Source organism: Styela clava, chromosome 2 (genome assembly GCF_964204865.1).
Source record: "Styela clava chromosome 2, kaStyClav1.hap1.2, whole genome shotgun sequence".
NCBI classification, from domain to species: Eukaryota; Metazoa; Chordata; class Ascidiacea; order Stolidobranchia; family Styelidae; genus Styela; species Styela clava.
The window spans coordinates 18292910-18304753 of record NC_135251.1 but is presented as its reverse complement, the minus strand read 5'-3'; the positions used below and the strand labels follow the sequence as shown (position 1 = coordinate 18304753).

The following is an 11844-nucleotide window of genomic DNA, read 5'->3' as shown; positions in this document are numbered from 1 at the left end:
TAAAGATATGATTAACAGAGCATATGATAAATTTACAAAACGATCTGATTCATTATCCGGAATATATACAAAATTGCATTTAATTATAAAAATATTGTTTTTTTCTGTCTGCAATGAATAAATGAACGATTTTTTTCGTTGCCTAGCTTTATGTATCGGGGCCACTAAACAATTAGGAAACCAACAAACATAATTCGCTTTCCTTGAATTACTTGATTCGTTGAGTTTTCTTCACGATGACAATTTCTTTCATATCATTCTGGCCTACGCTGATCCTGGGACTTCTTGCCGATGCAGACTATAGGACTATTTGGACTTCACTTCAAAACCAACAAATAAGCCCTATCGTACGTGTAGCTCATTCTAAACTATTGTTTTGTAGTATAGACTCTTTGAATACTAATATCTCTATTCGAATAACGTGAGCCATTCTACTCCGGGAATTCAAATCAGCAACATAATATGTAATTTCGCTTATATTTTTGGCCTTAGACAGATTTTGTCTCAAACAAGCGAGCTCACTCATAATTCTGGTTTGAGACTATTGTCTCATTTTTTTAATTAATCTTTAGTGCGACCCGGTTTACAGTTGACTCGCGCGCCAGTCCTGTACCATTACTCACATAACTGCGCATGATACCGTATCACCAACCATATTATTATTTTCTTTCCAATTCTGTCACATTTAATTAAATTATAAAATATTTATAGAAGATGTTCCAAAGTTATCATCTATTCCGTCCCATAAGCCAAATAACAAATTGTGTCACAATGTCAAAAATTATAGTAAAATTATACTTGCATAGTTCAACAAGCGTGAACTATCCAAAGTGTATAGAATCACATCGCTTAATTGTTAAATAGTCAATATTAATAATGCCGATAAAAATGTTATATATATGCTCGCTCAATACAAGGCCTCGAGCACTAACTATAGAAGTTGAACTGAGTAAATTCGCAAGGGACCACTGACGTGCAAAAATAGCAATAAGTCAAATATTATTGAAAGAGTGAGACGGGGGCGGTGCGTGTTTACAGAAGCCCGTTTCTGGCATGTTTAATTAAATTTTTCATTGTTAATATGTAATGAAAAGTATCATCTTCTTTTAGCAAATATAATCACTGTAAATTTAAAACATGACACATGATGGGCAACTTACTCAGCGGTTTGGTTCCTGATTTGGAATTAACCGATTTCTGAATTTCCAGTAAAATGCTACAAAACGAGTTGATAAATGTTTCATAAAAGTAATTGTGAGATCAGGTAAGAAATCGTGAATTATGAACGTAAAATTAGCCAGCAGGGCAGTCAATCATAAAAAATATGCAAAACGTAAATAGTTTCTTATGAAAAAATAAGCATGTTCGACTTATTATTATTAAGCGTATAATTTGAAAAAAAAAATTCAAAACATAATATTTGATTTGACTTGTTGGGTTTCACTCTATTTCTTAAACCAATATTGATATATTATATAACGATAAATGAATAACGATATATTGTATTCATTCGAATGCAGGTGCCACTTCAACATCTATATCAGGTGTAATGAAGTCTACTTCCTTCACACTTTTTCCTAGTGATTCAGTAATTATTCGTGATTTTTTTCCACAATATGTCTTCGAAGCAAACGCACCGAGAAAGGATAAATATCGCCGATATAATTTCTTCTCTGGATCTTGTCCGAGCTTATACTATGAAAACAAATTATTGAAGAAAGTTTTTCAGTAAAAATCTAAACGAGATCAAAATTAAAAGGCGATAAAGCTCTCAAGCGACATAGTTAAATAAAACCTATGAGTGTCTAAAAAGGGCAAATGAAATTACCAATAATGTCAAAACAAATTGAGAGCCAATGTGCCTTATTCATGAAATAATATATAATGTCGTATCGAAGTTGGAGTATACAATTGTTCACAAAGGTTAATTATATACGAGATAGTAAGTACAAATGTGTGTATATACGAATAAAAGTATGAATTCAGCAAATACAATTAAAACTATGAATCCATCAACTTTGTTTATTAGTAGCAAATATAGATCATGAAGACAATATTGGTTCCTGTAAATTGATAATATTGTCGTCGGTAATGAAGCTATTTCAATATTTTAACATAATATTTTAACGCTTAGATTCAGTCTACAATCTACAACACGTTGTTGCTTGGTGTAGTTGGGTCCGTTTGCTGAAAGTATTTTGCGAAGGTGAATTAATCCTTTTCATTTTTTTGTCGTTTTTGGTAAATATAACAACATTGGTTGATATCATAATCATGGAGAATAATATATTATATCCTGGATCATGGGTGTCATTGAATCATTATTCCTATATTAAATATAGCTTTGTTCCCATAAATTTTTCATCTATGAAATTATATACCAACGACCCGATATATACGTTCTCAATGACAATACTTTGTTTAATATCTTTTTTTATGAGGATCCTTTTATTCAATGGTTTGTTAAAAGAAAACATATCATGGTACATCATAGATTTGTATATGTAATATACTATATAATGCAAATTCAAGTCATATTAATTTCTATTAAAATAATTCCTGAAGGAATACAGATTTCAAACATTGTTAATTATATTGAAATAACGATCATTTTAATAAATCCCAAATTAAAAAAAAAGGGGTTTTATTAAATATAAAAGATTTTAATTATATTTGGGTACTTTAAAAAAGGCGGCTGAGGCTCATCAACTCTACTCTCACAACTTTGCCTTTGACTAATTTATATATGAGATGAATATATTTTTTCTGGCTATTTTACATTGAATAATAATTTACCATTAAAAAAAATTCATATAATCCTTTGAATGTCGGATTTGAATCCCCGAAAAAGGATCCTGATATTCCATGTACTGCTCCTGCTCCATTCGTTTCTGCATCGTCACATATATTACCATCGTCAGTGCAAAAATTATTCTTGAAATTCCAAGAGCATGGAAGTTGATAAAGCAGATCTAAAATATTGTGTTCATAAAATTAAGTGAATTTTAGAAAAGCAGAAAATTGAGAAAAAATATCTATTTTCAAATAGTTAATTATGGTTGGTTCACATACAGATTGTGCAACAACAATGTGGATTTAACTTTATCTTCCCGACGAGTGAATTTGCCGTCATAATTCGCGCCAAAACAGTCACCTGTTATTCAAATACAAACAAGGCCCATTGTAAGTATTTTATGTCCACAAGTAACTCAATACATTGCTAAAAACAAGTGAATTTAACTGTGATTCACAAGTTACATAATAACAATTATGTTTTGAGAACACCTGTGTGATTTAAGTTGAACGTCAAAGTAAATTGAGATGCTTTATGGTAATGGCGTAATTATGTTGAATTATTATTTTATTAAATTCTGTAAATTTGTTATATTTTTAATTAATATAAACATCATTTTCCAGGCAGTATAATGAAATCATTAATTGTTGACGTGAAAAGAAATCGCTCATGACAAGTAAATTATCACGTAACAATTAAGTGCTTTCAAACGAATTGAATTTTCAGAAATTTGGCTCGAGTTTCTGAATTTTTTGAGGTGACGAAACCCAACAAGAATGAAATTACTAAGTGCCTGGTGGTATTGCTAAATTTTGAAAAACAATACATCATGGATATTAGAACATGAAGAATTTCAGAACAATTAACTTCAATTAATGTTATAATTGCCTCAAGCATCACCACACGTATAATTGTTATCACATTTGAGTTTTAATTATTATCAATTCTTTAAGTGCATTGTACTTATAAGATAAAAGATAATGCCACTTTTGTGTAAGTAAAAACTAAAAATAACTATTGATCTCATATGGGGCAAATAAAATCACATATTTAAAGTAATGTAATTGTTGGGAACTTTTTTGCGAATTGTATACATTTTATTTGACGCTTACCCCATTCATTTTCTAATGAGAAGCAAGCGTTAACTTCAGCCATGTTGGGGTAATGGAGTCGGAATGGAAAATTCAATTCCATACAGCGAATGTCAATCATTTCTGATATCTTAAATTATTTGCCGAAGTATGAAAGGACTTTACAGGATTGCAATCGTAACAAAAAATTCTCGTTGAAAAAAAAAGTAAATCGTTTTTGAACTCTTTCCAATCATTGGATGACCCTGATTCGATGAATCCTATTTATACATTTTTTTTTTCATATAATTTGAATATATGTATTCATATGTGTATTAAAATGTTAAATAGCGCAGTAAATTTTACGCAAAAATACCTATCAATTCGATTTTATATTATTAATATTTGCCATTATGCCATTTATTATAGGTGTCGCGTCTGTGGTGCGCAAAAGGTACTAAAATATCATGATACACCAAATTGAAGAGCCTTTGACAGGAGCTGATGTGTGTTAACACGACATAATGAAGATGGTATAAAATATTCATGCGTTTGAATACAAATGGATAAGCAGTCTCTCGAGATGTTCGAAGAAGCGAAACCACTTAACGCTGAATTGAACCTATTGTGTAAGCTGCTGTAACAAAGTCTTTGTAAATTCATTGACATTTTACAGAAAATCGCTTTCGTGATTCTCTGAAACAATACTTGTATTTATTTACAGTTTGTTTAGGCTGGTTGGTGCAGGGTTGACCATGCGTAATTGATCAGTGACAATATATTTACGCTACTTAACAATAATATCACCACGAAGCTATAATGCGACAGCAATGCCGTGAACGCAAATTATAAATAGCCTTTGTTTGTGGCAAACAACAGAATATCTGGTCATAATAGAGTTCGGTAATGAAATCTAAATAAAATGACACAATATAATAAAAAAAAATAGTGTAGGCATCTGTCATATTGGCTAGATCGCATTAGAATATACTTGCAATTTCCACATTAAATTTATTATCATTTTTTATTGTAATATCAACAAGCCAAGCGTGCCTCCCCAGTTGAAGAACAAAAAGAGATTTATTTAATAGTCGGTATTCGCACCTGACACTGGCATAAATTGTCGTATAATCATTTGATAATAATGACAATTTTACGTCTAGAAATAGCATGCTTATACCAAGAAAGCGGCAGTGTATAAGTCATGAGTATTTCACGCAAATTGACACGGTCGGGCCTGTTTACTTTATACTGCTTCGTTGCCAGGGATCGCGGTTACGTACGCGACATTGTGCATAAATGACAATCTTCGTAATACGTCGCAATTTAAAATGATTTGATTAGTCGAATTTGTCGTCAAAAGTCGTCAAAATAAAACGGGAATTTAGCAAAAAACTTACCACTTCTCAATATAAGTTTTTCTTTCATAGTTGTGTCAAGAATAAACACAAATATGAATGAAACATCTGACAACTAATGGATGACAATAGGAAAATCGTTTTAAACAGCTGGGAACTGCCATTTGCCCAGTTGGGCAACAAGTTACAAAAGTCCCGTAGGTCCGTTAGCCCGTTCTTAGGTCAAGTACTCTAATGCGTGTCCCCTGAGGCAGACTCCAAACTTAATAGGTAGATCTTGCGGATTGTATTTTATTTTCGTGCTATTACTCGCGTGCTGGCAATTAGAGGAACAAACCGCTTTTATGTTTTGAAAGCGAAAATGAGAACGAGATCAGGTTTTGTGGTTTATTTTTCCTAGTAGCCATATGCTAGGCTCGCTGTCAAAGGTCGTGCATTAACTGGATATAGCACACCATATGCCGCGTGTGCCAAACTGACATCGAACTATTTGCTGAACATCGGCAAAGATAAAAGATATATAAAGGCGATTAAGCAGTTTCTGAAGAAGGATTAGAAGCGACACTCAGCTCATAAACTGACGAAAAAAGGTCATCTGCTCTTAATCGAGTGTTAATGGATAAATGATTTTCATTTAAACCGATGATTCAAGAAGCGTAATCTAAGTACGAGAAATTCCCGCCCTTTTCATTATCATTAAATTTTAATAAGAACGTGACTTGAGATTAAAACGACATTTATATTCGCGCGCCGAAAATTGCAAATTGTCTGTCTATATTTCCGATTACTCTGGTTCTCAAAAAAGTACCAATTTCTTAAATGCCAAACGTCAACGTGTCATTCTTCCCTGTGAGAATAGGGTTGAACACAAAAAATGAGACTTTGTCCCGGTCTAGTTATCACTAGTGTATAGCGTTACAAATCTATTTTATTCATTGCACACCTCTTACCAGAATTAAAATGAAACATTATATTCAACAACTTCTGATCATGTTCAGCTTCATCCTTATATTTTCTATAAAAATTCAGCAATAAGTCAGCTCCATATTTCGATGTGGATACTGTAAGATCGTCCACATCATGAAACATTTTCCAATCAGCTCTTAGTATTCTCGTGAAATTCAACACCATTACCTGTAATACATCAAACAATACCACATTCAAATGATTACATTAATAAATTTGCACAGAGGTTTAATGAAGATTACAATGCTCTTTTTTATGTCCTCTGATATACTAAATATATATACTATTATTATTTCTTTATGTTCGACAAAGAATGCAGGCAAATTGGCTGAAACATCTTCTATTTCTCTGGTACCCGGAACTTTAAGCAATATAGTGTCAACCTACACCGGAATTTATTTGAAACATTTTTCCGTTTGAATCAGATATAAATTTTTCATTGCTCTTCGGTACACTTATCGGATGACCCGATGTGGATGAAATACCCGCTACATGGCGCTCGTTCATCAATTTCAACTGTTTCCAAAGTTCATCAATCGGTTTTACGAAAACAACGTCGCTGTCACAGTATATTGCGGCGTCAGTGATGTTTTTCAAAATCATCTAAATTAGATTAATATATTTTTAAAATAAAAACGTATTTACTGCAAACACCACTTATTCACGAAGCAGTTGTTGGTGAAATTAGCAATCATAAAACGCATTGTATCACACGATAATATTCACCGGTGACATTATATTTAAAGTACTTGATTTCACTTGGTTTTCCGAAAGTTTTTATCATTAGTAAAAGGTATATAGATAAAAAAAACAATTCCTCGTTATTCAAAACATATGAAGGTTGCTAATCTAATGGCTTTTGGGACAATATGTCACAGTGAATCCGTAGCCTAGCCTAAAGAAGGGAACAGTTTCGACGCGCTAAGAAAATTATAGGTTCGTATTACGGGATTTACTGAAGCGTTAGACAATGATCATCATACATTGATATTCCACGCTGTTCACTTGCTCAGATGTGTGTGATTTTGGGGAGGAAGTATAAGAGGGCAGAATGAAAGTGAAAAGATAGTGGGGGATTCGATAAAATACCATATATAAGGAGGGAACAGTTTGAAATATTTCAAATATATACGTGTTTTTCTAGTATTCTTACTGGAAGAAATAGCCTAAAAGATCCACATGGCTTGTACCAGCGTTTCCATTCATTTATCAATTCCTCTGGAAGTTGGTTTGAATAATCAGCAGAATATATTGAATACTTTACACGTGCTTGAACTTTGATGGGCCAAGATTTTATCTAAAATATGACAAAAGTAATATATGACATATGGCGTAATGTTTTTGTCGTTGCTCTGATGTTGCTCATACTACATATTATGCAAATAAATGGGGTGCAAGCAATCTCCACATCAGAAAATTCTATCTTTCAATATTGTATTATAGTAATACTACGTCAAGTTGTAGCGAATGTGCATTGTGTAACTATGGATTATAATGAAATAACCCTTTCATATTAATAGCATGTAATATGAAAGGGTTAAATACATTATAATCCATAGTTACACAATGCACATTCGCTACAAAGTCATGTCATGACTTTTCATTACAGCCTTGAGCTCCTCAAATTGTTTGAAAATGCAACTTATTATTCAATATACGTGTGGCATTAACACAGGTATTTTTCATATTTATAACAATTGTATGACGTCACCGCAGAGATGAGCCCCACAGTTGGGATTTGGAACTAACATAGCCTACCTCTTCTTCAAACAAACCCTTTATCTCATCCTCTGTGAATATATGAATATGTAATGGGGATTTGGCAAACATTGAAGCTGATTTGATCATTGTTAAACTTTGGTCCAATGGTTTTGAGAAATCCTGAAATATATATTTATATAACATGAATTTGTGACTGTTAATTTGTTAAAAATAGAACATGCATAGTCTTGCTACATTTTGCGTTTTAATAATAATAATAATTTTTTGCATGATTCTCCATTACGCGAATCACTATATTATGGCTGGAATTATGAGATCCAATGTAAACATAACATGATAGGATCCACAAATGACTGCGGCACACTTTCACGGTTTTTATAAATTAAAATCATAGTACCTTGATTCCAATATAGCCTGGTCTTCCACAGGATACGACAGCAAGGTGCATCGTTTCCGGTACAGTGAACTTTTCAATGCGATCGAACGTAAAGTAGCTGTAAAATATAAACCCGTTGTGATGCTATAACAAAGCCTCAATACTAAAATGTCTGCATAGATTTCATCAACTCAACTCACCGCATTTCTTTTTCTTTGAAGAGAATCAGGCATATAGTTGAAATAATAATAAGAAATAAGAACATTACTGGCCTCCACTTGATCTTCCATGCCATGTAATAGGGCTGAAACAAATTGTTTTGCTGTTTTACATTTACTTTCGAGTGGCAAATTTTCAATTTCCAAGAGAATATGTTTATAAAAGAAACATTGGAAATCTAATAGAGTTTCTAAGAGATAAAAACCTCTCTCATTGTATTGAAAAGCTATTGCAATAACTAGTTTGACATACCATTTTGATATTTGCAATATGCCTGCGGCAGTTTTGTATACGCCTGATGTCAATATTGTATTAAATGCCAATGGCTGTCCATCATATTATAAAATGTTGTTATTCAAATTTCATTTCAAACGACTCTTCCTTTATTTAAATGTCATGTAGATCTTAGTAAGCTTTTGTGGCTGGTTTGCAGTAAAATATATGGTTTCATAGTTCAAATAAAACATTGTCTATCTGAGTTGCAAATACAATATAGTATTTTATCGAATCCCCCACTATCTTTTCACTTTCATTCTGCCCTCTTATACTTCCTCCCCAAAATCACACACATCTGAGCAAGTGAACAGCGTGGAATATCACTGTATGATGATCATTGTCTAACGCTTCAGTGAATCCCGTAATACAAACCTATAATTTTCTTAACGCCACAACGTACCCACGGGCTATTATTATGAAATGAGAAGATAACCAACGCCGACGTGAATGTGGACGCTCGTGGTGATAAAAAGAATTAAAACTGTAACAAAAACATGAATATTCATCAGTAGCTTACCGGTGATTGACTTTGGCCCTATTTAAAACTTTTCCACTTCAAATGTAAATGTGACATTCTTCCTCCTTCAAGCAAACTCACACTCTTTTTTTCTCCAAGAATACTACAAGTCTAACAACTTCTTTGCGTCAACCCTTTCGAAATATAACGGTCAAGCAATTTTTGTGTATTTTTCGCCAAAACCGTAACTGCTCATTGCCATTAACTTGTTTCTCAGCAATCTTTCACGCGACATGTCTCAGTACCGACATGACTGTTGAATTGTGTATTAATTGTACACTACTATTTTTTCTTGTTGATACTGGTAGTCCAGTTACATTGTTATCGCGTTACTTTTATCGCAAATATTTTTCTAATCTGAAATTGATGAAACCTACAATAATTCTTACATCCTACTCCAAAATCAAAATTAACTTGTTCGGTTGTTTCCATGCTAATCTTTCTTACAATGGTAAATCCGGCAATAGTATTAGGGAGAAAGAAGGTCTTTCATTGCTGGAACGTGATATTTTACATGTGAAACTTGATGGTACAAGTATGTCTGTGATGCATACTGATACAAATGCTTCCTACAAATTGCCAAAAGGCTTAGGGTCTGAATTTGTTAAATATGCTGAATGTTTTGAACCTATTGCTGGAACTATTAAAGGGTTTGTGCATAAAGTAAAAATGAAAAAAGATGCTAAATCACTCCAACAAAAGTTGAGACGATTACCTTTTTCTATCCGTGATGGTGTTACTGTTAAATTGAAACAGTTAGAAAATGCTAATATAATTGAAAAGATTAATTCCTCTGAATATATTTCACCAGTAGTCGTAGTTCGAAAGAAGACTTAAGAAAAGTTAACGAAATGATTGTGGTTGATGAATTTCCTTTGCCTACAGTATATGAAATATTTAGGGAAACGCATGGTGCCAAGTATTTTTCAACATTGGATCTTGCTTCTGCTTATCATCAATTAGCTTTAGCTGAGGGAAGTAGAGATTTAACTGTTTTTGTTACACATGATGGTTTATTTCGTTTTCGTTGTGCTTGTTTTGGTTTAGTCTCTGTTCCTAGTGATTTCCAAAAGATGATGGTATCTGTTCTTGAAGTTTTAAAAAGTGTTAAATGTTTATATATACTTGATGATATTGTAATTTGGGGTCGCACCAATCAAGAACATGATGCTAATTTACATAAAAATTTTGAACGACTTTTGAAGCTTGGTTTCAAATTGAATGATAAATGTGGGTTTAATGTTGACAAAATTGATTTTTTTTCAGACATGTTCTTACTACTCAGGGTTTAATGCCACACCCTAAATTGTCTAATGCTATATATACTGGATGCTCTCTCCCCTCATGACACTACTTCTTTACGTTCCTTTCTTGGTTTGATTGGATATTATTCTAAATTTTGTCATAATTTTGTTGAACCAATGAGACGTCTTTTGCGCAAAGATGTTACTTTTTGCTGGAATACTGATGCTCAGAAAAGTTTTATTGCTACTAAAAAGTGTATTTCTGACCATATTACGCTTGCTTTTTATGATCCTAATTTGCTTATTATAATTACTACTGATGCTTCTGGCTATGGTTTGGGTGATATTTTGAGTCAAATTGATGCAAATAAGACTGAACGTGTTATAACATGTGCATCCAGAACACTTACTGAAAATGAAAAAAAGTACTCCGTTGGTGAACGTGAGGCACTTGCTTGTGTATGGGCATGTGAAAATTTTCATAACTACATCTGGGGTAGAAAATTTAAACTGCAAACTGATCATCAAGCTCTTACTACTTTGCTTACATCTCAAGGAAATACTCGACAATCTATGAGAGTTGATCGATGGAATGCTCGTTTGCTACACTATGATTATACAGTGAAATGCAAATCTGGTGCTGAAAATAAATTTGCTGATGCTTTATCCAAATTACCCCTGGATTCTACTGAAAATGTTGATTGCGAAGATGGATACTACGGATACTGATTTATTCATTTCATTACTTGAACTACTAGAAGCTACATGTAATGCTGCAATGCTGTCTAAAATGAAAGGTTACATTTGTAATGGATGGCCTTACATAAAAGATGTTGATTCTGCTTTACAAACATTTTATCATGTACGTGTACGTGATGAGCTGACAATTTACAAAGAGTTGATAATCTCTGGTGAAAGAATCCTTGTTCCTAATGCTCTTACTACTAAGTTGATTAACCTTGCACATATGACACATCAAGCAACAACCACCTAAATATCGAGGACGGAAAAGTGCACAACTATGAGACAAACTTCCATTTTATTAATTTCCCCTTAGCTACGGGGAAGGTGGCGCTTTTTATCATAACATTTAAAATCGTTGTGCCACTATATAAATTCCAATTACGGTATAACTGCAGAAAATTAACTTGATGCTTACGATAAAAAAAAATATCTTTAAATAAACCAGTTTTATTCAACGTTTGCTACTTTGCAGAAAAGTTAAAGTTTGTGTTTATCTATAATTGCTAAAGTAAATGCTACAAAATTCGAGAATATTGTATTTTGCTTATTTTCGTGTAT

At 32.8% G+C, this 11844-nt stretch overlaps 2 protein-coding genes across 2 annotated transcripts; one reads left to right on the top strand and one right to left on the bottom strand.

Annotated features, from left to right (window-relative positions):
- Positions 1–639: 639 nt before the first annotated feature.
- Positions 640–9095, bottom strand: LOC120336307 (glucoside xylosyltransferase 1-like). The gene is made up of 9 exons (XM_039403964.2): positions 8758–9095; positions 8487–8590; positions 8308–8404; positions 7947–8069; positions 7342–7485; positions 6576–6791; positions 6173–6356; positions 2797–2972; positions 640–1695 (listed from the first exon to the last, which is right to left on the bottom strand). Exons 1-9 carry the CDS (start codon positions 8758–8760, stop codon positions 1507–1509), a joined length of 1236 nt encoding a protein of 411 aa, XP_039259898.2. The 5' UTR covers positions 8761–9095; the 3' UTR covers positions 640–1506.
- Positions 9096–9547: 452 nt separating this feature from the next.
- On the top strand, positions 9548–10135 carry LOC144432004 (uncharacterized). Its single transcript, XM_078119992.1, has one exon. It carries the CDS (start codon positions 9548–9550, stop codon positions 10133–10135), a length of 588 nt encoding a protein of 195 aa, XP_077976118.1.
- The last annotated feature ends 1709 nt before the right edge of the window (positions 10136–11844 follow it).

Coding starts and splice junctions, on each gene's coding strand:
- LOC144432004 (XM_078119992.1), top strand. CDS start 9,548: ATGACTGTTGAATTGTGTATTAATTGTACACTACTATTTTTTCTTGTT.
- LOC120336307 (XM_039403964.2), bottom strand. Junction 7,486..7,946: donor AGGGTTTGTTTGAAGAAGAG/GTAGGCTATGTT, acceptor GTCATATTTTAG/ATAAAATCTTGGCCCATCAA. Junction 6,357..6,575: donor TGTTTCAAATAAATTCCGGT/GTAGGTTGACAC, acceptor GATGTATTACAG/GTAATGGTGTTGAATTTCAC.